The 27,021-nt window shown below is 42.9% G+C and overlaps 2 protein-coding genes across 2 annotated transcripts; one reads left to right on the top strand and one right to left on the bottom strand.

The window, feature by feature from the left end:
- Nucleotides 1-18,144, top strand: ANKRD42 (ankyrin repeat domain 42). The gene is made up of 13 exons (XM_054270079.1): nt 1-19; nt 410-573; nt 2,100-2,207; nt 3,248-3,367; nt 3,967-4,102; nt 6,927-7,127; nt 7,440-7,565; nt 9,231-9,336; nt 10,140-10,315; nt 10,712-10,838; nt 13,452-13,587; nt 14,761-14,880; nt 17,116-18,144. Exons 1-13 carry the CDS (start codon nt 1-3, stop codon nt 17,146-17,148), a joined length of 1,572 nt encoding a protein of 523 aa, XP_054126054.1. The 3' UTR covers nt 17,149-18,144.
- CCDC90B (coiled-coil domain containing 90B) lies at nt 16,078-26,409 on the bottom strand. The gene is made up of 9 exons (XM_054270080.1): nt 26,298-26,409; nt 24,215-24,334; nt 21,545-21,648; nt 20,136-20,237; nt 19,474-19,515; nt 19,323-19,394; nt 19,188-19,241; nt 18,149-18,263; nt 16,078-17,043 (listed from the first exon to the last, which is right to left on the bottom strand). Exons 1-9 carry the CDS (start codon nt 26,389-26,391, stop codon nt 16,988-16,990), a joined length of 759 nt encoding a protein of 252 aa, XP_054126055.1. The 5' UTR covers nt 26,392-26,409; the 3' UTR covers nt 16,078-16,987.
- Between the last annotated feature and the right edge of the window lie 612 nt (nt 26,410-27,021).

Genomic DNA, 27,021 nt, shown 5'->3' on the forward strand with positions numbered 1-27,021 from the left:
ATGATGACTACTGCAGAAGGTGAATACTAATTGGTTTAGGTTCCTTTCATGTTTGGCTATCTGAAGTTAGCCCCCTTGGCCATTAGATCTACTTACATCTCATATTTCTGTTTACAAGTTTTGTCAAGGTACCAAGATGTTGCAAGGGGTTTGGATATGTAATTCTCATTGTTTCCAGTCTTGTAGTTAATCAGTGGAAAGGCCTAAAGGGAGAACACAGGTCATTTGACACCATGGCCTGGTGACAGAAGATTTTTTTTCTTTTATACTACTGCCTCTACATTTAGAGTTTGATTCTGTGCCATGAATGTCAAATCTGGTATTTTTTTTGATTCATCACACATTCTCTACCTCTTAAATGTTGCTGATTTAAGCAGTGGACTAATGCCCTTTCATTTCTCCTCACTAGTTGTCAAGAAGAAGGAAAATTACACTAGTGTGCATGAAGCAGTGAAAGCTGGGGATGTAGAACAGCTTGCATCGATGATAAAAAGTGGAGCCAGCATTAATGAGGTGGATGTGGTTCACAAATTCACACCCTTGCAGTGTGCTGCCCACTCGGGAAGTCTGGAGGTAAAGCATTACCTTAGTGTACAGGCATAGCTATAGTCCCTATTTCCTTCTTTGGGAGAGGCTGAACACAACATTGCTTTGATCAGACTGAATCAATAATCTCTGCCTGTTTTTCTTATTAAATATAATCACGAAAGGCAGGAGTACAGGATTTTGGATTTTATTTTTTTCTTTCTGAAGACCCAGCCAATTTACTTAATCAACTTTGCCGTATTTTACAAAATTGTTGTGTTTCTTATTTTGAGTAAAATCTGCCTTATAGCCTCCCTTTCAGACTCATGACCTTCTTTTGTCTTTATTGCATTTTCTCCTTCTCTTGAGACACCTGGAAAACCCTGTAGGATGTGTAAAATGTTCTAAAGCTAACTGAAACAGGTGAGAAGTGACATGAAAAAATATACTCATTGTGCTTACCAGTGCCCCATCCATCATTCTCCATAGAAGCAGTCCTAATACACTTTATTTTAATAAATGAAAATGTTGAATAATGGTAGAGAAATCAGCAAGTGATTGCATCAATATTTTAAACTTCCAGAAGGACTGAACTGCTGTGTTCAGCACAACATTCTCCTTCTTCTTGCAGCCTCCTTGTTCATTGTCCATGGCAGTCTAAACTTGAAGCAGCAAGGCCATTCATGTCCCAAAAGAAAAAGCATGAAGTTTTTGCTAGACTCAAGAATTGCTAAGTGCAGAGCTGCTTCTGGAATGTAGAGACACTGTCAAGAAAATGCTAATGTCAGCCCCAAAGCCAGATTGCTTACCTTCCCTTTCTGCCTCTCTAAGTTCTGCCATTTTTCATTGGACTCTCCTACTTTGCAATCAGTCTGTTAAACTTTATTGAATTATCTGTCATCTGTTTGTCACTGAGCTCCTTGGCAGAAATAGTGGAGGAAGCTGTAAGATGGCCTGAAAGAAGATAATAAATCATAATAATATATAATAAAAAGTTCTAACTGTTCCTCTAGCTGTCTTTGAATAGTTCATAAAGCTTTCCATTGCAAGCAGTGATATCTGCTGGAAAAAGATGAATAAAATAAAACTAGGCTATGGAAGGATGAGAAGAGATATGGGATTACATATGCCTAAGAAGCCTAATAAATTAAATGAGGCTTTAAATTTAGTATGTGATCTTTTTCCTGCCAGTAATTTTAGCTGGAATTCATGTGAGCATGTTTGCATTGTTTTTTCCAATGCTTTTCCTTCATGCCATAAGAATACTCTCACAGATTACATTTTAAAACTGGAAGAGTAAAATGATAAAGTCAAACTGCAACATTAATGCTAGGATCTGATTTAGTGGGTTATTTGCACATTTTGTACCCTTGGGTGGAACCTGGAGAGTATAACTTGCCCATAACTTCCTAAAGCACAAATACCTGTTTAAGGCATGCTCTGGGATCTCCTATTTCCATAAGGAAGTATTCCAGCACTGTTTTGAAAGGTAGCTGTGATGGATGGGTTCTATCGAAACGTGCCTCAGAGTCTCGATGGGAGCAGTTAAGAGAAGCCTTTGGTTTGTTGAGCAGTGCCTGCAGTGGCTGCTCTGGCACGGCGCTGACCCCGCACGTGTGACGGCGAGAGGCTGGACTGCGGCTCACCTGGCGGCCATCCGCGGGCAGGACGCCTGCATGCAGGTACTGCCAACACTCCCTCTCAGGCAAAGGTTACTAGGGCAGGCCTTAGCACTGTGATAAATAGGTGCGATTCGCGCTGATAAAAATTGAAACAGTAATTGGTATTGATACAGTAATTAATATTTAAGAATAATAAATAGTTAAAAAGTTGTCATGCCAAAGAAGAGAGGGAGAGGAGGGGCTCCACCCCCCCCTTCCCAGATGTTTTCAAGGACCACAGGAAAGAAGCTGAAGATATAATTGCTAAAAATGACCAAGAACCTGGTTCGGTCCCAGAAAATGCTAATTATAAGGGATTTATTGCCTTGATATGTAGATGCAGTGATACGTTAGTCGTGGCTTACATTGTACTGGCTTGGTGCGCATGTGTAACCCAGAGGTGAATTAAAGGACAACGAAGAAGACTACAGGGCCTTCATCAGTGACGACCCCCAAAGACTTGTACAACCACCAAACCGAGTGGTGGCGCATGCGTGATAAGGGTGGTAATGAGGGCGGAGACAGAAAAGTGACGAACCAAAAATGGGAGGAGATGGTATTGATACATGGCATATAAGGGGTGACTTTCACCTGGCAAGCTTGTACGTGAGGTGGCACGGGTCATTGAACCCTGCCCTCTGTACCCCGCGGTTGTTTTTGCTTATGTGCTATTATTGGAACCAAATTATCCCTTATTTATATATTTTCTAAACTATTCAATTAAAATTGTTGCTGCCTTAAATATTGTTTGGGGGTTTTTTTAATGAGGGGATAATTGGGCAAACATAACAGCACTGGACAAATTCATTATGAAGATCCCTGAGGGAGCCCCTCAGGGAGCTATGAGTAGCTCATTTGATGTCTTGACATGTCAAATTAAGTTAGCCATTTTCAGAGCAGAGCACTCATTTGCGCTGTCTGCGCAAACAGATCTGTTTTGTGCAATACCAGACCCCTGAGGTCAGCCGGGAGTTATCCTGCTGGTCATCATGCACTATCCTTCCAGGAAATGTTTGCTTTTTCAGCTTGTGAAATGCACGTGTGCCTTGCGTTTCTTTCAGGCGCTGTTAGTGAGCGGAGCGGACGCGGCAGCTCGGGACGAGCGCGGCTGCACGGCCTCGCACCTGGCTGCGGCCCACGGGCACTCGTACACGCTGCAGAGCCTGCTGCGCACCGGGGCGGTGAGACTGCTGCCGGCAGGCTGCTGCCCTGCCTCAGCCCGGCAGCTCTCCCAGGCTCAACTCTCCCGAGCTCGAGCCGAGACTTAGGGCTGGAGATTAATTACTGGGGGGGAATTTATCCCGTGCGTGAATTTCCGGTTTTTTAGATTGTGATATACATTTAGGGACATGCTCTAAAAATGCAGCGAGAATCAATAATGTGAGTAAATCACCTTCTGCTGAGGATGTCATTAAATGAACATCAGGTACTGGGGTGATGGTAATTTTTCCCAGTTCTAAAAATCTTCTATAGTAAAGGAGGCATAAAAAAAGGAAAAATTAGTCCAGATGCATATTTAAGGAATAATGACCAATGCAGATCACTATGATGATAAAAACATGTCTAAAAATGCACCTTTTCTAAGTGTATTAAGTAAAAGCAAGAACCTGTGAACAGTACCTGTGAAACTGGAACTGCGTATAATGCATGAACTTTGAAAAACGTTATTTGGTTTGATTTAAATAATTTAACACAGTGAACAGCGGATTTCCATATATAAAATTTGTCTTGTGTCCTAGGACTCAGAAGTGAATGAATTAACCTGCTACTTTCATTTTAGGATGTAAATGTTTCAGACAGGAATGACTGGAAACCTGTTCATTATGCTGCTTTTCACGGTCGCTTGGGGTGTTTGCAGCTTCTTGTTCGATGGGGAGCGTGTGTAGATGATGTGGATAACAATGGAAACCTTCCAGGTATATCAGGATAAATCATATGGTTTTAAACCTTTGGTTTACAGTTGTTGTGAAATGTGATGGTTGAGCAAATTATAACTAATGCACAGCAGCAGCATTTGCTATTTGATTCCATGCAATCCACATAGATAGCCCATTTTTTCCAAAGTGTTACTGTTGGTGACAGTATCCCATTCACTTCCTGCTGCTGCTAGCAAGGATGAGAGCTCACAAATGCTGGGATGTGGAGCAGGCTGAGCCTGATTGGGAGCAGGTGAGCAGCATCTCCTGTGTGTGTGATGGAGCTTGTGTGCCAGTGGAGGTCGCAGGAGAAGGATAGGTGGAGGGGGAGGCAGTTTCAGCTGCTATGTGCTACTTTTGACTTGGTGCCAGTGTGATGAGGTTCTGGTGTGTTGGCATGCAAGTTTTTGTATCCCACTGTTTCTTAACTGATTTTGTGAAACAGTTGTTTTCATTTTCCTGTGATTTCTTCATCTTGATTTCTGGAATACTGCTTTTTCTGGATTATCTGTAATTTATTTTCATAATTATCAGTGCATTCACTTCAACACAAAAATTTGCCAGTGATTGTTCCTTGCTTTTTGTATTTTATGCAGTATCCCTCTCCCTAACATACCACTGCCTGAATATCCTTTGTAAGCTCAATGGTATTGTTCCTGTCTTGAATTCCCCTTGCATCCTTTTCATTTTAGCATTTTCCTTCTTATGGTTTGACACATTATTTGTTCCAAAGAGCATATGTTTTTCTCTATAACTTGTACAGAGTTATCTTTATAAATCCCCTCTTAAAATCTTTTACCTTCTAGTAAGGACTACTAACCTAGGAAACATAGCCATGGTGTGTTTTACAAACCTGGGGCTTGTTAAAGGATGTGAGGCTGCTGCATCCCAGCAGGACATCTGGTGCATTAGCAATAAGGGGTCATGATGTGCGGCACCCTGGGGGCAGCATGGAAGGCAGCTTTATTTGCATTTGGGAACACTTCCCTGATAACAGACTTCTGTGGAGAGAAAGCAGATGTCAGCACAGTTCTACTTAAATGCTCTATATAAAATGGTTAGTAGAAAACTACTTTTGTTGTGTTTTGGCATCTACAGAAGCTTGATCTTCCTACCTTTGATGTGTTTCATTTGATCATATTATCTTCCAAAGGAAAGAGGATATTTTGGAACAAGGCTAGTAACAGATTCGTAGAAGTACTGTGCAAACCAACTTGTTGTCTGCTTGTGTAACAGAAGTGAACTTAAATTATCTTTACATGCTTCAGCTTCAAGATTAGCTGAACTCTGCAATAATTTTTCCTAAGAGAATACTGGAAGAAATTTTTTGAGGTTGCAGTGCCAGGCACCTGAAACTTAGAACCTGGCTGCATCTTTTATATATGTATGTTACAGCAAGGGGTCTAACTATATTTCCTTGCCAATATTTTGGAAGAAAAAAAAAATTCTGTGGCTCATTCAATGTACAGAATGGGCTGTGCTTATTAACTGAACATTTCAATTTGCTTTCTCTCTATTCATTTTTGGGCCACTTCCATGCTTCTTTTATTGCTCACTAGTCAAACCTATTCTAAATATTTTTCACAGACACAATTTTTTGACTGGTGGCTTTGAGAAGAGTGAATATTTTTAGTCTGATTTTATAAAAAGACAAGATGAAACACAGAGAAATTGGGATACCAACAGGTTTCAGGTATCTGAAAACGGATTTGTAAAGGTTGAGTCAGTTTTTCACTAGCTGACTTACCTTAAGCATGGTACCCTTCTTTTTCCTTCTCCCTGAGAACCTAACTCACTGACTAAAATTCAGACAATGGCAAAAACTGCCCTTATTTCAGTGAAGCTCAGATTTTAAACTATCATCTGTACAGAGGTATTGTCATCTTGCTGTAAAACCATTGTCCATAGCCTTTTAGAGCAATTATGGTCTGGAAAGCTGTGGATGGTTTGGTTTGCTATAGAGAACTTGTATGTGCCAAAAATGAATTGACATGGGTTTTTTGGATCCTGGGCCCATTGTTTGTTGATTATGAAGATGGTGAGATTCTTATCTGGAGACAAACTAATACTTTTGCCTTTAGAACATCAGCCAGCTGTTTCAGAGCATTTTCATGGAGTGAGAGATCATAATAAGCATTTATTTGGCAAGTTCTTCTCTTTAATGGGATTAGAGGATATTACTTATGTCAAATGAGTCAGCATGTGTTTGGTACCTCTTACTTTGTTGTAGGCCCAGCACTGTAGTAATATTAAGTAAGTAAACTTCTGCATAGCCTAAAGGTCAGGTGAGGAATGTACCTTCCAATATTTTGTCCAGTGAAGCCCCTATCACTGTCCTCATTTCATGTGTAAGGTAACCGAGGGTGTGTTGAACTTTTTTGTGGTGGCACAGTAGAGGCTAAAGCAGAAATGGCCTCAGCTCCTAATCAAGGACACTGCTTGCTGTCCCCTGTGAGGAGTATCCCTGGGACAGCAGGGTCAGTGGGATCTGTGTTCCTGGGGAGGTGAGGCCCAGCAGTGCACTCTCTGAGCTAGGATTTGGTGCTCTGCTGGGAGTCTGTTCTGTCTCCTGCAGTCAGCTCCACCAGGGAATCATCTCTGCAGATCCCATCCTTGGCAGCTTTACCTCCTTTGCCTAGAGCTGAACTCTGTCCTGGGTGGGAGCTGAACATCTGCAGTTGAGCTGAGGCTTTTCTTCCCCCTGTGCAGTGTTGGATGGCTCAGTGCTGCTAGATGAGCCAGCCCTGAGCAGTGGTGGGAGCATTGCTTCCTCAGTGGGCAGCAGGGCTCAGCTCTAGCACCCTTTGTTTCATTTGTGCTGTAGCACACCTGGCAGCAGTGGAAGGACACTTGCATTGCTTTAAGTTCTTGCTCAGGAAAATGGCCAGTGTTACACAGACTCTGAAAGCCAGGAATGATCATGGAGAGACTCCAAGGGACTTGGCTGAACGGTTCTACAAAGACAATATTCTGCAATATATCGATGATGTGGAAAAAGAGGAGGAACGTCCAGAGACACAGGAAGGTGAGTATGGTCAAGATACACTTAAAAAAAGCATTATGTGTAATTCTGCAGAAGTACACAAAGGTCTACTTGTTATTTCAGGTCTGTGAAATTAATCTCTTAACTGTAGGAGGTGCCTGTAGCCATAACTAAGACATGTTTAGTCAAGTGTCTGGTGAGCACTGCTGGTTACACAGCTGCATTTCAGCTGACTGAGGAGCATTATCCTTGCTACCTCTGAAGTGTTCATACATAATTTGCTGTGAGACAAATACCAGCATGTTCAGTAGAACTGCTGGCATCTGCTTGGAAACATGTGCCTTTCATTTTCAGTTTTAGCTTTCCCAGCTCATGATGCTGCGTTCAGTGGGGACTTGTTAGTGGTTAGAAGCCTAGTGAGAAGTGGAGTAATCAACATTAATGAGCAGGACGATAAGGGATCCACTCTCCTGCACAAAGGTCAGTAAATATGATCTATGCTTCAGCTTGTTACTCTTTGTTGCTGATTCTTATACTTTGTTTTTCAAGTGGCTGCTTATCGGAAAAACTCAATGAAAACCAGCATCTCATTTCTTGAGGGCTTGGAAAGGCAACCCCAAACCCCGTATTTTGTAATGTATGTGTGTGTGGGTAATTTTAAAAACAATATAACCAAGCTCAAGTCAAGGAAAAAGAGCTTACAATGAAGAGAAATCAGCATCTAAACTGAAAACTAAGTAGCTCTGACATTTATTTACTACTCGTATATCGATATCATGTCAGGTTGGAATTAATCCTGATTTTCAGCAGGAAAAGCACAAGCACATGAATTCCAGCTTTGAGTGATAAGCAAGGCTGTATTCTAGCTATAAAAGTTTTTAATTTTCACTTAATTTAATGTAACTAAATAGTTTTGATTTTTTTTTAATCAGGCAAGATGTGGCTTTTAGAAACATGTGGCTAGCTAAGTAAAAGAATGATCTGTACTGTGGCCTGGCCTTTATTTACTGAACACATCAGTACGGTGGGGATATGTTGTAAAAACTACAACAAAGTCATTTGGTAGGATGCTGTGAAGAAAGGTAAACTTCTGGTTGACACTTTGGCATGTAGTGGACTACTGGCATTACAGAAGAAATGGTTCTTTTGTGTTTGGGGTTTCACAGTATTATCTGAAAGACGAAACAAAAGATGAAAGAAAGAGGGAAGCATTTTTGTAATATTCTTTTAACACATTTCCTACATTTCTTTTTGACTAGATATATAGTAGAATGTTTAAAAACATAATTGAGGTTCTTATTAAAATAACTGATACGTAGCTATTTTAAAATCCCACTTTCTTTTCTTGGAATTATGCTAACCTACAGTTGTTTCACCCCCAGTGTTTCCATGCTGATGTTGTAACTTCATTTCCTTATCTCAGTAAGAAAACAAATATAGAAAATATCCATTGGGGAGTGCTGTCAAGAAATGGATTTTTTTCTTCCTTGAGAAAATCAGTGTACAGTTTAATCTAGTCCTGCCAAATGCCATCTTCCATAAGTGAGACATTGTTCCTGGCACCACGTGGTGGGAGCAGTGGCCATGGCACATCATATGAGTAGGGCTGTATTAGGATGCTGCTGAGAGGTGCTGCCTTGAGTGTCTGCCCCAAGAAATGCTGTACCTTTAGCTCCAGCACAAAGCCCTGCTTGTCTCTCCTGAGGCAGCAGCGCACACCCCAGGCTGGGGCACCAGCTGTGTCTGAGCCCTGGGAGCCCAAAGCCAGGGAGAGGTGACAGCACCTAGCTGCCAAACTGTGGCACGCAGGCCTTTCAGCTAGGGCAGCAGTTATTTGTGTGTCTTGTGCTCTGTACGTGAGACTGGGCAAGTTTAGTTTAGCTTGTGATCAGCAAGAGCTGCCAATACATTTCTAGACCTAGAGAGAGTCACCAACCACACTGCAGTGCAATGCTCTGCCCCAAAACTCTGTGTACCCAAGTGATTGTCAGCATCTTGACACAGAGGCTCCTCTTGAAATAGTATCTCCCTTGTGGTGTCTTAGTGAACCCAATCTCTGACTTGCCAAATAATGGCAAGAGGAGGACATTTTAGGTTTGAAACACTCCAGTTGTATATCATTGACTTGTGTCTTCCTTCCCTTAGCTGCTGAACAGGGGCATATCCATTGCTTACAGTGGTTGGTTGAAATGGGAGCTGACTGTGACATTACAAATGACGCTGGAGAGACTCCAAAGGATGTAGCCAAGAGGTAGCAGTACATATCCTGTAGCTCTGACACTTATTTACTTACTATTTGTGTATCAATATCATATCAGCTTTGTTGGAATTAATCCTGATTTTCAGTGATGGAGAAAGAACAGATCAAGCCCATGAATTCCAGCTCTGAGTGATAAGCAAGGCTGTATTGTAGCTATAATATTGTAACCATAAAAGGTTTTAATTTTCACCTAATTTAATTTTCTTTTTAGTGAGGTCAGACACAAAAGAGGAAAACTGGCTTGTGGTCACATTTCACAGAGTAAAGCAAGGCACAGCTTCCCAAGGATTTTCTGGGATTCACATTCTCTGAACCTCAGAGAAAGGAAAACCAATTCTTATCTCATTTACTGCTCCTGTGTTTTAGAACAAGTAGAATGCATTGTAGAAAATTTGTCATTCCTCTCCCTTCGTTGGGAGTTGCCTGTTTCCAATACTAGCTCATTTGCCAGAGGACAGTTTTGTGCCCTTATGCTCACAGTTTGCTATACAAAGTAACTGAGAAGTAGCAGAGGCCAGCTGCTTTTTTGCATTAATAAAAATAATGCAGATTCTGATGAAATTCAGTTAAGAAACCCTGCAAAGGAAAGAGATGCCTCTGATGTAGGAGCCATTGCCATAAGATTCCATGAGGCAGAGCTCGTGCCATAAGAATACTAAAAAAAGTAGATAGGTAATTGTAGTGTGTGTCCAGTCTTCCTTTAGTTCTGAAACCCCTCTGATAAATGGGTACATGGGAAGCTTGAGAGTTTCTACCACATGTGTTTTTCCAGATTGTAACTGTTCTCTGTGCAGATTTGGCCATCTGGCAGCTGTGGAACTGTTGACACCAAGAACTGGAAACAGTAACTCTAGTGATGAAGAACTAGATGCAAACAACATCAAGTTTTTTGAAACACATGGTGTGGAAGGGAGTACAGACAGCAAAGAAGATTTAACCCTGGATAAAGCAGAGAAAAGGAATGCACGTGGTAAGCACTCTATTTCCAACATTCCTTGTTTGCAAAATTTGTTATCAAGACATAATAGTCCTAACTAGGACAGTCACAGCCAACTGCTCTTTTTGTTACGAGATGGTTGACAGGATATCTGTAATACTGAGCATTGAAACAAATTGTGGAATATTAGAAAGCAAATAGAAGGCAATCAGATCATAATTGTCACACCATTTTAATCCATGTTGGTGCAACAGTGTTGGATTGCTATTTGTTTTTGACATCTGCTTGCTGTGTGGGTGTCAGGTGTAGCTCAGTGTTTGCTGAGCAGTGTGACTTCTGCTCTTATGTTTGTGAGACTGTTTTCCAGACTATTGGATTTCAGCATGACTGTCTTCTTGCATTTAACCTACCTGGAGAACTGTCTTACAGTAAGGGCCTATCACAAGATTAAAGAACTTCAGAGACTTCTAGAAATTGCCTACAGCAACTACAGACAGCTGGGGGGAGTAACTGAAGAGGAGAAGAAGATGAGAAAAGAAGAAAGGAAAGTTGAGAAGTAAGGTCATTCTGCCTTGCTAATGTTTAACTCTGTGGGGCCCATTTTAAATCCTTTTTTAAAGCTGATTTACATGCAAATTTGCATTTGGCCATTCTGTTTTCTCCACTTACCAACTTCAACCAGGCCAAAATAATGAACTGCAGCAATTTGTCTGGGCATTTCTAAACTTCTACCACCAGGATCAGCCCCACAACACAAGTGCTTGATAGGTCTATGATTCTTGTGTGAGATCATCTGTTCAGTCTTCAGGTTTTTCTGCAGATGTGTGGAGTAGGTATGATAGTTTCTCGCTGTTTTGTTTCCTCTGAGGATGCCAAAGACATGTATGCTCTTCAGGAAATCTGAAAATAGGCAAAAGTCTTAGCATGGGTTGGATGGAAGAGCACATACAGCAGAGTATGTGACCTGCTAACCTTTCTGTTCATTGGCAATATGTTTCTGTGCTCAAGAAAGGATTAGCTTGTATCCAGATCACAGGAAAAAAACTATCAGCAAACTTGCCCAAGCATTGTTCATAAGATATAATTCTCAATGTCTCCATTAAATCAAATGGTTCTGTTAGGTTGGTCAGGTGATTTGATGGACAGACTGTCTACATTTCAAAGAAAAGTCTTTGAAGAAAGACTTTCTTTCAAAGAAAAGACTTAACAATACTGCAGCCTCCAAAGACAGGCCTGTCTCCACCTCTGCCTGTCAACGATTTGGCTACCTTTGTTCTCAGTCTCTGTAGATAACCACCTCCATCATGTGTTCGGGCCAACCCAAACCACTGTCTTTATTTGGTCACTGTCTGGGGGGCTTATATGCCAGCAAGAAGACAGCAGACTTAGCAGTTGATCTGGAGCAGATAATAGGTGTCACAGATTGCAATTAAGTACTTTGTTTTACAGCCATATCTGAGCCAGGAAACTGAGGTCAGGATTTCTTCTTGTTCCAGGTCACTCTTTGACTCAGCTTATGCTGAAAGTCCATCTTGCTTAACTTGATATGTATAAAATTGGTAACAGACACCTCTGGCCAAGTTAGTTATTATGAGCTCCTTTGTCAACTTCTTGGAGAGGTGTAGGCACTTCCAGGGCATAATTAGACATGTACTTCAGGATGAGATTGATCACTTCTAGAAGTGTCTCTCCTCGTTTTAGAGGAGGGTGACCAGCTTAGGTGTTGATGCCCATGTTGAAAGGTCAGAGCAATCTGGTTTTAATGATGGAAAAGTCTCTCTTGGCTACTAACAGACAGGAAAGTTCATGGTGGGATAGAGCAGCTGCTCAAAAACTAACAATGTCTATTAGAAGGCTCTGTGGGGCTCTTTCAGGGGTGTTGCTTTCTGTGGCATGTGTGGCTAAACCAGAAAAATTGTGAGGTTCTCTGAAGGGTTTCTCCCACCTGTGAAGGCTAGAAAGCATCCCTAGACTCAAACTATTCTTTTGAAAAGAAATAGGGCTTGTCAGAATACCTGCCTACCCTTCTCAGGGTACCTATCTGTAGATAAACCCCAAGGTGCTTGTATCATAGGCCAGAAAACCTCATTATTGATAAAACACTTAATGAGAACACCATTTTGCGAGATGAAAAGCAGGAGTTGCCACTTGGGAAGGCTACTGTAGCAGATTTTGAAGATTTCTGCTTTAGTCCAGGTTTTTTGGCTGTAAGAGGCCTGGTGTGAATCACTTCACAGTGCTTTAACCAGGGCTGGTTGCAGTAAAGTGTCACCATGGGTGTGCCACACAGTTTGGGAGCTGGGTCTCTTTAATTGGAAGCATGGAAGAAGTCAGCTGTCCCCTGAGCACAGGCCATTCTTGCAGTGGCAGCAAGGCTGATTGGTAGCTCAAAAGGGCCTGAGTCAGGAATTCCTCACTCTGGGAAACAGGGAAACATGGAAACATGGTAGGTCTTGCTGAGAGCTTTCCTCCTGTGCTGTTTGAATGCATAGGGCAGATATGTCTCCTTTCCTTTTACTGATCTTCCATCCTTATAGCTGGGATAATTCATCCTGATACATGAGAGAGCCAGCTCAACTCCAGAGACTCAGTTTATGTGTGAATTATGTGTCAGCTAAACAGTTCCAGGAATCTCAAATAATTTAGGAGCCCTTGAGGGTGTGACCAGAGAGATCTTGTGCAACTGTGTATAAGCCAGTCATGCAAGCTGTCATCTGAGTATTTCTCATCCGTGCCTAAGCCAATCAATAGGAAGGGTGTAGAAGCACCAGATGTGATTGAGAAGGCTGCCCCTGACCTTTTCAGAACGCAGCCGGCTTTGTGCTTTTTCTCTGTTTCATAATAACTTCGTGGCTGCTCGGGCGCTTCTCCCTCCCCCGCAGCTGGAGCCGGGCCGGGTGACAGGCAGCGCGGCCCGGGCTCGGTGTGCGGGCGGACGGCTCCATCTCGTGGTGCCATGGCGCTGAGCACGGCTGGCAGCCGAGGAGGGACAGCTGCTGCTCGGCGCTGTCCCCAGGGCTCCGGAGCCTGAGCGCAGCCGCCGTGAGGCGCGCCGCGCTGCTTTCGGCGTGACTGACCCGGTCCCTGGCAAAGGCATTGCGCCACGTGGAGCAGCCGGGACAGGGCTGGACGTACTTCATGCTCTGCTTGTCTCCCTTGCTTTTGGCAGGGCTGTGAGGGAGCTGGAGGCGCAGCTGGAGTATGAGCGAGTCAGGCGGGAGAAGCTGGAGAGCCAGCTGGATGATTACCGTGCTGAGATAAACCAGCTCCGAGAGGCCCGGGGCAAAACCCGCACCGCCTCCGTGGTGAGTGCCACACCAGCTCCCCGGGCGGGGCGCAGAGGCCCCTGCCTGCTGCTTCTGTGTGTTTGTTCCCTCTGTTAGAGGGCATAGTCTAGAGAAAATGTGCTACAGCTTTCACCTCGGGACGCTGAAGTGAGCAGGGTGACCCTTGTCTGGCCTTGGCAGTGTCTGTGCTGTGAAAGGGTCTCAGTTTCTGTACCCTGGCAGAGAAGCACTGCTGTTCTTCATCTTAATGTTCACCTAAGGAGTGGGGCTTCCCTACTGCATATCCAGTGACTGGCAGCTGCCCTTGGCTCAGACCTGGTGTCTGGGACTCGAATGGTGCTTCAGGAGAGGTGGTGTCACCACCTGAAGGGCTGCCCAGCCTGCACGGCTGTAGAGATTGCTGCCATGGGCCCCCAGAGGAGGACAAATTCAATAACAGGGACTTGATCCATGTCACAGTGTCTGGAGTCAGTCAGGCATACTGAATGAGAGCCCAAGATCTCATAGAAAATTAATGGAGAGAATTCAGTCTGTTTGGGAAAGGAACATTACGTGCAGCACTAGGAGTTCTCAGACAGAGGTTCTGTTTTGAATTAAAAATTAAGCTCTTTTTATAAGATAGAGACATAAGAGGAAAGAGGACACCAACACTGCAAGCAGCCAGTAGGTGATGATGATTGAAATTTTTTTACTTTTCACCTGTACAACAGATGGCAATAGATGATGGTGCTTCTATTCTTTCAGAGCATTTTTTATTTCCCAGACTATTTTCCACCTTTTCAGCCAATTGCCTCTGCAGTCCTTGGTTTTTGTGCTTCTGGTGGAATCTCAGGCTCTGAATGCTAGGTGCCACAGTTGTATTTCTGAGAGGCCAGCTGCACTTTTTCAAGGATGTTTCTGCTTCTCAGCCTTGTGATTGCCATGCCAGGCAAACATTTCTCTGTCAATATTTTTCATTAGGCAGTTTTTGGTTTTGGTAATTTTCCCCTTCTAACCAAGCAGCCTTTCTGAGTGACTGCTACAGCCAAGGGACCTCAAGTCTCACACTGCTGTGCTGCCATCCCACGCCCCAGGACTGTGCTCTGCCCTCAGCTTCAATCTGAACACAGTATTCTGTGGTTACTCCCAGATGTGGATTTTCACATCCTTCCAGTGGTTCCTGTTTAATGGCTGCAGTATTCTTTGTTTCAGGAAGCTGAGACAATGGCCAAGTCTTGCAAAGACGAAAATAAAGAAGCAGCCAGCCTGCAGCCCAGGAGGAGTGCGACTACACTGAGGAACAAACCTCCAAGGAGGGGCAGCAGACTGGAGGTACAAAAGCAATATTCCAGACAATGCACAGTGTTTGCACAGCTCAGCTCTACAGAAGAGCTGTGCGTCTCTACTTTTTAAAAACACTGAACTGTTTTTAGTTCTCTGGCCTAACAACAGGAAAGTCACAGGCCTTTATAATTCTGAGGAAAGTATCTCCATTCACTGGTCTATTTTGCATTGCCACCTTAGGATGGCAAAAGTGCACATTACCTCCTAGCATATTCAGTGTGGAAGCTGAATAGTGGATGGGAGAATTACTCCTCAGCTGTAGAGAGGTGCCAGGCCCCTTGATTTCCATCTTTAGTCATTCCTAAAGAAGGCAGGAAGCCACTCCTTTGTGAGGTTTCAGCTGACCTGCAGCAGTCGGTCTCTGGGCCTAACTCAGGGCTGAAGGGTTTACTAAGTTATGGGGTAGCTTGTGGTTAGAAATGGCAACCCTGACCTCTCCTCCATACCTAAAAACCATTAAATGACTACACATATAAAAACTTTTCTGTCAGCTGTGTGCTACTGTGAAATTATTTTCCCTCTGGAACCCTCATTTTGAGACATAGAAAATACTTATTTTAGTGTGTCAATCCTGATCCATCCTCTCCTTAGTACCAAAGAAAACTTCATCTCTGAGAATTTCAAGGATACTGATTAATAAAAGTCCATGGTTTTGTGTACACCATGACAGAGAGGCATGCTGACTTAACAGCTTTGCATCAAGAGCCTGGTTCAGGGTGTGTGAAATTATGGTGGTGACAAGCTGCACCAGATGAGCTATTTCCTGCATCCCCATTGGTGCTAACCTTTCATGCAGAAATTGTCAGATAGCCAGAGAGCAAATATAAGAAATTAATTTTATTTTCTTGAATGAAGATGATAATAATTTAATGCAGAGAATATAAGAATTGGCAGAATACCAGCAAGTTCAACTGTAAACAGAATAAAACAGCAATAAAAAAAATTGCCAGTACTCAGTACTACAACAGTCCTTAGCCCATAAAAGGCCTATTCTTACTTCAAAGTTAATCCAGAAAGACTTAAACAAATTATTATTATACTGAAAGAATCAAACCAAGCATATGCATTTGTACTCAACAAGATGGAACTGCTTCACTTTTGGAAGGCATCCACATGTGCTGTAACTCTGCAACAGGAACAGTCAAGTCCTTGCAGAAGGCAGAGTGGTCACGAGGGTCAGGGTCAGTGTGTCCTGCGGGATTGCAAAAACGCCTGCAGGAGGGGAGGAGGATCACCACCACCACCCTGGCACCACTGAGATTCTGAGCATTTCTGTATTAAGAGTCAGATGCTATGCCCAGAAAACGTGCAGGTCTCTTGGAAATTCTCTGCACTACTTGAGGGGGGAAGTTAAGAGCATTTATCTGCCCCATGGCTGCACACAGCTACTAGGAGCGGAGGCATTTCCCCTTGGAAAGGCAAAGACAGAGTTTTCCTATTCTTTGGGCCTCTGGGCTTACAGAAATTGCAGGAGATACTAACAAAAATCTATAGAGACATTTTATACATGAGATTTTGAATGAATGTAAATCAGTTTTCAAGGAAAAAAAAAAAGATTCTTTACTAAAGGCCCTGGAGTGTATTTTTACATATGTAGATTAAAAAACCAAAGGGACAAGCTTTAATTCATCAAAAAAGTGAGGAACAGACTGGAGGCAAAATCCTCCTATGTTAAAGAATAATTTACTTGGATCAGACTAGGTAGTTTGAAGTCTGGTATTAGCATCCCCATACTGGGAACTCTAATTTGGGAATTGTATTCCCATTTCTAGAGTATATAAAATCCATTCTGAAAGCAGCTGAGAGTGAGAATTTTCCAGAAAAAAACAAATTCAATTCTAAAAGATATTAGGAAACTTTCTGGTATAGCATAAGAAATACTTTGAAATAAATACAGTATTGAATAGGGGGCAATGAAATAATACTATTTGGCTACTTCCCCCCAATTATTTTGATCTTTAGTGTTACATATTCAGAAAACATTTTTATTATACAGTAAGAGTATCAAAAGCAAAAGGTGCCAAGGTTATTGTCAAAGTGGTGTTGCCTGGGTGGCCTTTTCTGTCTCTATTGAGTGCAGTCATTCCATATAGATCTATTTCCAGAACCTGTAAAACCCCAGTGCTATTGCTAGGCAAGTGAACACTGAGGCTGTTAAAAACAAAACAAACAACAAAAAAAGGAGATAATTAGCTGAATGCTGTTGTACCACTTTATCCACAGAAGAAATCAGCTGCAAACAGATGGAGGAATTAACAACTGTAGAGCAGAGCCTCCTAACCCTCCCAGATTGCTGCAGGTGTGACAGAACAATTCCAGAAGCCAATGGCTTGTCTCAGCAGTGCTGAGATGGGAGGCCCAATGCAGCAGCCTGAGGAGTCACGTTTCCAGGGACACATCCCAACAACTATGCTGGATGCCTCAGAGCACCACAGGCTACAGGGGCTTGTGCTACTGTCACCCAGCTCCTGGAAACTGCACTGCAGGAGAGCTGGCTGCACAAGGCTCATGTTAGACATCCCAGATTTCCCATGGAACCAAAATGACAATGAACTGCAAAATGAGTTGTCCAACACGACAGCACTCCTGAAACCTGACAAGTTGTCTTTTGGATTTGTTACACTGCTGTTTCAATTAGTGTTAGAATAAAGCTAATTACATTTGCCTTTCAACTTATTCTTCCAAATAAAATGCATTACTCTTTTTATCCAGCTCCTACACAATAAAAACGTCACTGGTTATGTAAATATTTGAGAAGACTAATCTCAAATTATGTTTTTGAGTAAGCAGAAATCTGTTCAGGGGAAAAGTACAAGTCCTGCCACACAGAAACTGTGTGCCAGTGAAGACTCAGTGGGAGGCAGAACTGGTCACTCTCAGACCAGTCCTGAATGACAGAAAACCTTCAGGTAAACGGCTTCACCAAAACTTCTGCAGCAACTCCATCACATCAATAGCTGCTGCAGCAAGCAGAGGTACTGTCAAACTGGGTAAGGTATTTAGACTTGTAATTTTTTTAATCATGTCTATATTCATCCTAATCTCAGTTCTGGGCACAATCCTAGTCCCATGGTGGCATCCTTCCAGCTCTTCTGTGTTCTCTGTCACATTTCCAACTGGAGGGGGAGAGGGAGATCTCCTCCTCCCAATTCCAGTTGCTTGCTGCTACAGCTGACCTCATATAGCATTTACTCTTGAACAGAATTTTATACAGCCAAACCCAGTACCAGTACTCACCTCCTTGCCTGTCACATACCTGCCAAATAGCGAATGGTATCAAGTTTATTTGATTCCATGAGTGTTTTTAAGGAAGCTATTTCAGTGTCAATTTTATTACTGATTTCTGAGATAATACTGTTGGTATTTGCATCCTGAAATATTAAAAGACAGCATATATTTAACAAAGTTGAACTAAAATACCATGCTACCAGAAACAAAAAAATTTCCAACCTATCACTGCTAAGAGACATTAGAAGACAGAGAAACTGGCTTCATACAATCTGGAAAGATTGCTGAAGGGATAGAGACAGTAAAAGAGAAAACTTCAATGATCATAGAATCACAGACTGGCTTGGGTTGGGAGGGACCTTAAAGAGCATCTCATTCCAACCCCCCTGCCATGGGCAGGGACATCTTCTACTAGACCAGGTCACTCAGAGCCCCATTCCAGTCTGGCCTTGAACACTGCCATGGATGGGGAGTCCACTACCTCTCTGGGCAACCTGTGCCACTGTCTCGCCGCCCTCATGACAGAGTTTTGTCTCTGATGTGCCTGTGCCTCCTGAAGGAGACACTGGCACATCAGAGCCAAAGAACAGTATCAGAGCACACAGAACAGTATTCCTCCATTTTTGAAAAACAAAGGTTTAAGCATTCCCAAGGCATAGTGCAAAAATGGGAGATATGCTCAAGATGGGATATGGTCCCTCTTCAGCCCCTTAGACTTTGGTGTTGTCTAGCAGCTTCAGGACTTCCAGCCCTTGAATAGCTTGGCTGTAGGCACCTGCACCATCCCTGTGATACAGCTCATCAGTTGGGAAAAAGGAAGCATGACAGCTCACATCCCAGCTGTGCCAGCCTGCGACAGCACTTGGGAAGTGAGGGACAAGGCTGGAATGCCTCCCTCTGCTGACTGGAGTTTAGTGTGAATCCCACAGGCAAGAAACACCTGCAGCAGACCTGAGTGATGGAGTCTGGTCTTTTGCTTTACCACACAAACCTATTAGCTTTCACCAAAGTTTGGGGTTTACAGAACATGCAATGCATATCTACATCCTGCTTTGTTCAATACTTACTTTTTTATGAAACTCTGTAGTTGCTTCCATCAGCTTCCTCTCCTGATCTGTAAACTGTGGATAAAAGATAAATCACAGCTGTAGCAACAGAAACACAACACAAAGCTAATAAGGGCATCTCACAGACCAACTCACCATATCTGTCACCCTGCTCCTCTCCAGGTTTATGTCTAGCTTGCTGTCAGCTCGGATTTTGCTGGTCTCAGTCTTTAAAACAAATGAAGATTATGAAAATAGCTACTTATTCTCCCTAATGGGAGTGTGTAGGTACTTGCTGTTTACTTACCATTAGCTGCTGTTTAACTTGATCTAATTCAATTTTCATTTTCTAAGTGCAGAGGAGAAAAAAAAAGATTTTTAAAAATTCAGGAAACTTAACCAAATGGATCAGTGATGTGTTATCACCGCATCCATGGAGTTATTCTTTCCCCATTTTTCCTCCCAATGGGGCAATTTGTTCTAATAGCTAATGTGTTCAGATGTATGGCATATATAATCTGCTGGGAAATTTGTTCAAAAGAAAGGATTTATTTTGTAACAATGATGATCTTGTTATTCTGAGTCTAAAGACAGCAGAAAAATACCAAAATACCATGAAGTAAAACCAAAATATGTCTTAATCACCAAATTAATGAAACTATTGCAAAGCAATGGCTGACTCCTCTACGTGCACTATATGGTTAATGGCTAGAAGCTAGCAGTTACCCTTAAATAAAATTACAGAAGCTGAAAAAATGTACATATCTTAGAATCCTTTACAGAAGATCTGAGCAGGTCATAGCAAGTGAAATATATTTTTATGTGATCTCTGAAGTTGTAACATACAGATTCTTCAATTCCAGTTACAGAATTACTTTTACATTTATATTTTGTTCCACAAAACTCTACATCAGGTAAAACACAACAAACACTGCAATTAAAATGCTTAATGAAAATATGTATTAGTACCTCATTCTCTGTTCTCAAGTTTGCAAATTCACTTTTCTCCAGGATGACCATATCTTTTCGAATGGAGTCCAAATGTGCCATTATCTGCTGTAAAGTTATTTCCTTTGAAAAATAAAACATGCCATTGATTAAGGTGCACTCTTTCTGACAAGTAAAGAAAAAATGCTTAGGTCTGAACGATGAAATTAGCTACTGTGAAGCCCAAAAGTGGGGAGTCTCTAACAAGAATGTGACAGAAACAGACAATTTAATACCAGCAATTTATTTGAAAGACTCAAGAGTTTTGTGCTTTTTCTGTTACTTTAATTCACCAAGTCTGAACTTAAGCAAAAAGGCCAGAGGTGTTAGTCCAAGTAGCAATGAAATGAAGTAGACCTGAAACTACAGGTCCCTCCTGCAGTCTCTTCCACTTTCAATGAACATTCAGTAGCCTCAGAAGCATTAATTGTTGATCTGACTCCAGCTCTTACTAAGCACCTCCATTTCTTGCCTACAAACTCATTGAAAGCCAAAGACAATGAGTATCATACAGCAAGCTTCAAAGTCTGATGGACAGAAGTGAAACACTGCTAAAAAGCACTGAGAAAAGCCTTCCCGGGGTTTGAACTAACAAGTTCAGAATTCAAACGCTACATATAAACACAGGAAGAAACCCAAACCAGAAAATAGAAGAAGAAACTCAGAATTTTAAAATGCTGAAAGCAATATTCCTTCACCCAGCATATGGAAGTTACCCTACTATTTAGCATGGAAAAAGACACATTGCTGTGTGATTCTCTGATGCACAGTGATGGTTTTGATCATTGCTCCAGAAGGCTGTGCAAACTGAAATCATGTGCTATTCTTCTTTAATTACTTAATGTAATTAAGCATTCATTGCTATTTTATTTCAACTCCTGAGCCTTTCTCCTAACAGTAAGATTTTTATCTTACTGGCATTTACTTGTAATAAAAGTTGTCTAACTTTTTTTTTCCCCCTCTGAATCTCAGAAGAAAACAAGAACTTCTGTGTCTGTGATTTTCTTTCATCAAAATGAAAACCTTTCTTTTTGGAAATCCTATTACATGCAAAGCATCCTAAACAGAATTTTCATGGAATTGCATCAGGCAGAAACACTGGTTTTTATAGTGTAGTCAGTATTGATAATGAATATTTTAAGATGGTATGAGGCATATTATCTCCTCAGTGTAAATGCAACCAAAGTTTTCCCAGGAATTGTAAATCTTCATTGTGTTCAATGAAGTAGTCAGACTTCAGTGGAAGCTGGTCAGGGCCTAAACCTTCTGTTAAAATCCCGAGTGAAACAGGAAAACCTGGCACAGTGAGGTGTTTATAGCACTAGAGAGAGCTGCTCACTTGTGTTTCAAAGATGCACACACGAGCCTTTGTAGCACAGAGGAGTTTTTACCTGCTGGGCCTGTGTAACCATATCCTTGTAGACGGTGTCTAAGCTGACACTGGACAGGGTGATCAACGCCGACACGATGGTCTGTGCCTGCTCCTTCCCAAAGCCTAGGGCACAATTGAAGGTGGTATTAAAAATCTGGATAAGGAGCAAGAGACACTCAAGTGTCACACCAAACCACAGCGACACATTCACTCAATGACTGGGAACTGAGAGCCAGGAGCCAGGCACTGCCACTCCAGCTAGAAAAAACAAACTTAATGCTGCAAAAATCTGAAGCACAGCACCTTTTAATATACTGAAAGTCTAGACATGCAGCTGAAAGAAAGACCAAATTTCTTCATACAAGATCCAGCCATTCATGCACTATAAAAATAATTTAGCAAAACTTTACTTCAAAACGAACTTTCACAAATTCTGTTAAAACCAAACTTACCTTGAGCTACAAAGCATGCACTCTATAGAATAATAACAAGTAATTGCATATATTGGAACTGTCCTGCAGAGATAGGAACACATGCAAGACTGATTTTTAAACTGCTGCATCCGTTGCCTGCAGAATGAACTCAAACTGGGATTTTTGCTTTCTGAATGATAAAAAGTACACCTTGTCTGTAACTTGGTGTAAATTTGAAGTGTTACAGGTGATGTGTAGTGAATAATGGGGAAGAAAAACTGCTCTCACTTTAGCTGGATCTGGTCAAGTGCTGAGCGCTTTTGCCTTAGAGATTTATTTCCAGCAATCTGACTGATATGTTGTGTTTCAACTACCCCATTTTATAAACTGGGCTAAATTAACATTGAAAAATGCTTTCAAGGCACATTATTTAGAGGACTATGCCACTGCACCCTTCTAAAATACTGGTACTGTCCAGGTGCACCACTGGTTTACAGGTCTAAAAAAGCTACACATGCTTTATGACAGCTTCCTTCCACTACAAAGTGTGATAGTATTGCTTCAGTTTCTCTGAATTTTCAGGGTTACTTAAGCTCTTGCCAATTCCTTTTGTTGCTCTTCCTCCACAGCAAAAAATGACTTTGTTTCGTGAAAGTTTAGAAAATGAAGAAAAATATATAAAAGCAAGAGATTGAAGCCTGAAAACTGCCTAAAGCTTGGGAAAAGCTAAAATGGCTCTCTTACTTTTGTAGTTTTACCTATACACACTATTACAGACTGAGGTAGAAGTATTTGTAGAAGTTATAGAACAAATTAAACTGAATAACAACTGGCACCAGACTTCACCCCACAAGCTCTAAAGGAACTTGAAGAAGAAATGGCTGAATCAGTTCCTGGGACAAGTCACATTTCACAGCCTACTGTGGTTTCCCATGGACAGGAAAAGAACAGTGCCAGTTTTTAAAAGGCAGTTCTAGAGAGATGTAGGGAAGAACAGGCTGTCAAGTCTGACAAGCATGAAAAAAACCCTACTTAGCAGACTACTGCAAGTCCTTTAACTACTAACCCATATTATTATTATTATTGAACCCAAATAGTGGAAACAATCCTAACCTCTGACTGTAAAAGTTTCTACTGTCACTTGGGATTTTAAAAGATAGTTGCTAGTCTGATGAAGACATCAGCTCAAAGCTCAGCAGGGATGAATAATGCAAACTAAACCCTTTGAATTACTAGGAAACGGAAGAGAACACAACAGACACAACATTACTTTACTATGCAAATCCATAGGACATTCAATTGTCAAGTAATGCCAGCACTGTTCCCTGAAAACATGAAATGGAATGGAATGTGACAGAAGCAGAAAATAATAACAGAAGGGCATTGTGAATAATCAAAAATATGGAAAATCTACTGCTTCAGGAAAAATGCAACAAGCTAGGATTCTTCTCTTTGGAAAATGATGGGGCAATATGACAGAAGTTTGCATAATCATGAGTGACATGAGAGATTAAATGTTCACTCTTTCCCACAGAAGAGCTGAGTGGGCATCAAATTCACCTCACAGATGCCAGATTCTGCATAAACAGAACATGCAGATGTCTGAAGTTCCATAAGGAAGGATGCTCTGGATAGTAATCAGTTTATAGTGGCTCAGGGACTGCAGAAACTTGTGAAAAGATTTCCATTGAAGGTTCCTAAAACTCTCAACTGATTTAAAAGACCTCCAGGGTGACAAAGTGGAAACTTGGAAAGTACAAAGGGATGTGTGACATCCATCTGCCCTGCTGAAACACTTGTCTACCTGGAGTGTTACACCAGGGCTGGATGGAGCCTGTACCTGACTTCAGCCAGTCTCCCTCACAACAGAAGAGTGGGCACTGAGAATGTATCACAGCACTGTGCTGCTGAAAATACTTCTCATTGGGAAAAAATCCTTCAGTTACTCTTAGCAGGCTAGTAGAAGGAGTTTCTTGAAGAGTTCATTTTTGCTAGAGAAGTCTTTAACTGTTACTTCACATTTGTTACCTGTGTGGTGTTCCTCAGCTGGAAGGCACCACAGGAGCCTGCCTACAGCTCCAAATGAGGTAGAGCTAATGTCCCAGTTGCTTGCATGGCACACCATCAGGTGCCTCTCCCTCAGCAGCCTCCTCAAGAAGCTGCCAAGACATTCTACACCACCGGGTACTGGCACTCTGGGGAAACTGACAGCACTCAAAGCTACACCACTTAATATTCAAAGTTTTCCTTTGAATTATTTATCTGGTATCACTTACCATGGGCTTCCAGGTCCTGCACTAAAGCATGGGTATCAAAGGTCACCTTCCTCTGCTCCAGGGGAGTGATATCAACTCTTCTGACATCATAGGACTTCCTAATGAATGTGGCAGCAAAACCTGGAAATAACCAAACATGACTTCATCTTACCTTGACTGGCTTATCATACAGTACACTAATTTTAATTTCTTTCATCACAGAAAAGCTGTGTGGATGTTGCAACAAAAAGCTGGGTTACAGCACACACCAGAAATCATCAACACTTTTCCACAGGGAATTTACACCAAACAGGACTTACAGATCTGTCTGAAGTGTGTTCATGTAGCTGTGCAACAGGCAAGCATCCTGACACAGCACAAATAACCCCCACAGCCAACTGTTCTATAATAGTTGGGAAACATCACTTAAATAATTGCTAATAATCACTTAAATAATTCCAACAGCCTTTTATTTTACCACAGAATCACAGAATGGTTTGGTTTGGAAGGGACCTTAAAGATCAACTAGTTCCAAACCCCTGCCATGGGCAGGGACACCTTCCACCAGACCAGGCAGTTCAAAGCCCCATCCAGCCTGGCCTTGAGCACTTCCAGGGATGGGGCATCCACAGCATCTCTGGGAAACCTCTGCCAGTGCTCACCACCCTCACAGTAAAGAATTTCTTCCTTATATCTAATCCAAATATCTCATATTCAGTGGCTCGTGTGAACATAAATCTACAATTTAAAAAAAAGATACATGCAAGTCTTATTTTCATGATGAATGAATTTCTTGGTTCACCAGGAAAGTTAACCTCAGGTATTAGTTAAAGATCCACTCTAGTTATGAGGTGCCCTCCCACAAGCAGCTTCTCCTACTTTTATTTCAAGTATATGTTTCTCTTCACCTGATGTTGTGTGGTTTCACATATTACAGATTCTGCTCTGATTAATTCTTTGTTATCTAAGCAGTCCTGTTACTTCTTAATCTCTTTATTTGAAACTATATGCACTGCTGGCTCTCTGCCTTAACCAAATTCTGTGTCTTATCCAGTTCTTTACTCAAAAGCTTTATAACATTTAAACAACAGGGAATTTATAATTTTGTGCTGCTACTAGATAATTCAAGTTATGTGCTATCCTAAAAATACTATAAAGATCTGGCTATAACTAAACCAGGCACAGCACTGTATTATTAATGACAATAATAGAGCTACATACAAATGCTACATACATGCTACAGCTTTGGGAACTCATTGTGGCCCTGCCCCCAGTCTGGATCTCTGACTGTAGAAATGGGTTCCCCCACAAGCACTTGGACCAAAGCCATCCAGTGCCTGCTCAGCTGCAGCTCCTCCAGCCACACCTGGGATTCCTTGGTGTGCAGGCTGAGCTCAGGGGCTGCCAGGATGGTGCTGCAGCGGCAAGGACCTGGGCTTAGGGATCAGAACAGGAACTTCCCAAGCCATGGCCTGGCACTGGACAGTCCCTGCAGGTGGGGAAGCCTGGGTGCAGTGGTGCTGTCAAGCTGGCTGGCTAGGCTGCTTGCCCCTGGAGCAATGAAAACCAACTGAAGAACATTGTTTTTATGGAGCTGTCCCAGCTTTTAAACGCACAGCTCTTATGTTCTAAACGCATGGGTGGATTTTTTCATTGGGTTGAACAGCTACATTGCACAGACAGTCTCAAGAAAGCTGATATTACACTTCTGGCTGCTCGCCACGCTTGGCCCCACAGTTCCACTCCTGCAGTCTCGACTGGATGCTCGTGTCCCAGCCCGCAGCTGCGAAACCACTCCGCAGCCCCGTACCCGGGACACCTGTGGGTGACGCCCTCCGCCCCCCGGTACCTCTTCCCGCCCCGAGCACTCTGACAGCCCCGTGCACGCCTCTCCCGCCCGCGGAACTCACCCCTCGCTCCAGCCCCGAGGGAAGGAGCTCAGCGCTCCCTCACACAGCGCCTCAGCCCCGCGGCCGCTCCCGCACCGAGTCCGGCCAGCGCCCTGCGCAGCCCCAGCGCCGCTCACACACACGGCCCGGGCTCACCCGACACCGGCAGCCACCCACCCCGAGGGGCAGCAGCACGGCGCTGCGGCGCCTCTCACCTCTGCGAGGAGCCGGGGGCAGCCGGGCCGGCATCGGGAGCAGGAGCGGGCCGGCCCAGGCGCGGAGGGCACCGCTGCTCCCGGCGCCCCTCATGGCGCCCCGGACCTCCGCTTCCGCCCGCTCACTGCCGCTTCCGGGCGGCCCCGCGGGGCATGCTGGGTACTGTAGTCCGCGGTGTAAGGCAGGGCTCGGCCGGAGGCGGCGGCGCAGCGCCCCCGTGCAGATTGGAGGAGCGCAGCGCTCTGGGCGCCATGTCCGGCCGTGACCACTCTCCGCTGGTGGCCGCACCGCGGGGGCTGCTCCGCTCTGTGACGCCAGGGAAACGAGCTTGAAAATCATCTAGTTCCAAACCTCTGCCGTGGGCAGAGACACCTTTCACCAAACCAGCTTGCTCAAAGCCCTATCCTTGCTCTTGAATACTTCCAGGGATGGGGCATCCACAGCTTCTCTGGGCAGCATGTGCCAGTGCCTCACCATCCTCACAGTAAAGAATTTCTTCTTTCTATCTAATCCAAATCTCAGTGGCTTGTGTGAACATAAAGCTACATTTTTTTTCTTTTCTTTTTTTTTTTAGAAATACATACAAGTCTAATATTCATGATGAATTAACTTCTTGGTTCACTAGGAAAGTAACTGGGCAGTACAGGGATAGGATGTTTGTATCTAATACCTCAGAGTTATCTCCTTTTCTGGGCAACCTGTTCCATTGACTGGCATCCCTCA

The sequence above is a fragment of the Melozone crissalis genome, unplaced genomic scaffold (genome assembly GCF_028551555.1).
Source record: "Melozone crissalis strain CALT ecotype California unplaced genomic scaffold, PUWL_Pcris_2 ptg000008l_1, whole genome shotgun sequence".
NCBI classification, from domain to species: Eukaryota; Metazoa; Chordata; class Aves; order Passeriformes; family Passerellidae; genus Melozone; species Melozone crissalis.